The 612-nt window shown below is 74.0% G+C and overlaps 1 protein-coding gene across 1 annotated transcript in view; it reads left to right on the top strand.

The window, feature by feature from the left end:
* Nucleotides 1–38: 38 nt before the first annotated feature.
* LOC101633975 (epiplakin) overlaps nucleotides 39–612 on the top strand; it is a 38,773-nt gene continuing 38,199 nt past the window's right edge. The window contains exon 1 of the mRNA XM_012734928.1: nucleotides 39–605. Within this exon, the coding sequence (XP_012590382.1) occupies nucleotides 39–605 (567 nt within the window). The remainder of the gene's footprint in view (nucleotides 606–612) is intronic.

Below are 612 nucleotides of genomic sequence, written 5' to 3'. Positions count from 1 at the left end.
TGGAGGCCTCGGGGCGAGTCCAGAGCGTCTACGCCGCCATGAAGCAGGACCTCCTGCCCAGCGGGCTGGGGGTGACGCTGCTGGAGGCCCAGGCGGCCACCGGGGGCCTCGTGGACCCCACTCAGGGCCAGCTGCTGTCCGTGTCTGAGGCCCTGCAGCGGGGCCTGGTGGGCCTGGAGCTGAAGGAGAAGCTGCTGGCCGCCGAGCGTGCGGTCACCGGCTACCCCGACCCCTACGGGGGCGGGAAGCTGGCTCTCTTCCAGGCCATGGGGAAAGAGGTGGTGGACCCAGCCCTGGGGCGGGGCTGGCTGCAGGCCCAGCTGGCCACCGGCGGCCTGGTGGACCCCACAGGGGGCGGCCGCGTGGCCCCGGAGCTGGCCTGCCAGCAGGGCCTCCTGGACCAGGAGACCTGGCTCCGCCTGTCCGAGCCCCAGCCCGGCACGGGGTCCCCGGGCTTCCTGGACCCCAACACCATGGAGCGGCTGCCCTACCTGGAGCTGCTGGGCAGGTGTGTCCGGGACCCCGCCACGGGGCTGGCCCTGCTGCCCCTCAAGATCACCTTCTGCTCCCTGAGCGGGGCGGCGAGCCTGGAGGAGCTGCTGGAGGCCGGGG

Source organism: Condylura cristata, unplaced genomic scaffold, assembly GCF_000260355.1.
Source record: "Condylura cristata isolate star-nosed mole 26May11 unplaced genomic scaffold, ConCri1.0 scaffold00110, whole genome shotgun sequence".
Lineage (NCBI taxonomy): Eukaryota > Metazoa > Chordata > Mammalia > Eulipotyphla > Talpidae > Condylura > Condylura cristata.
The sequence above is the reverse complement of the archived record's forward strand: the minus strand, read 5'-3'. Positions and strand labels throughout refer to the sequence as shown.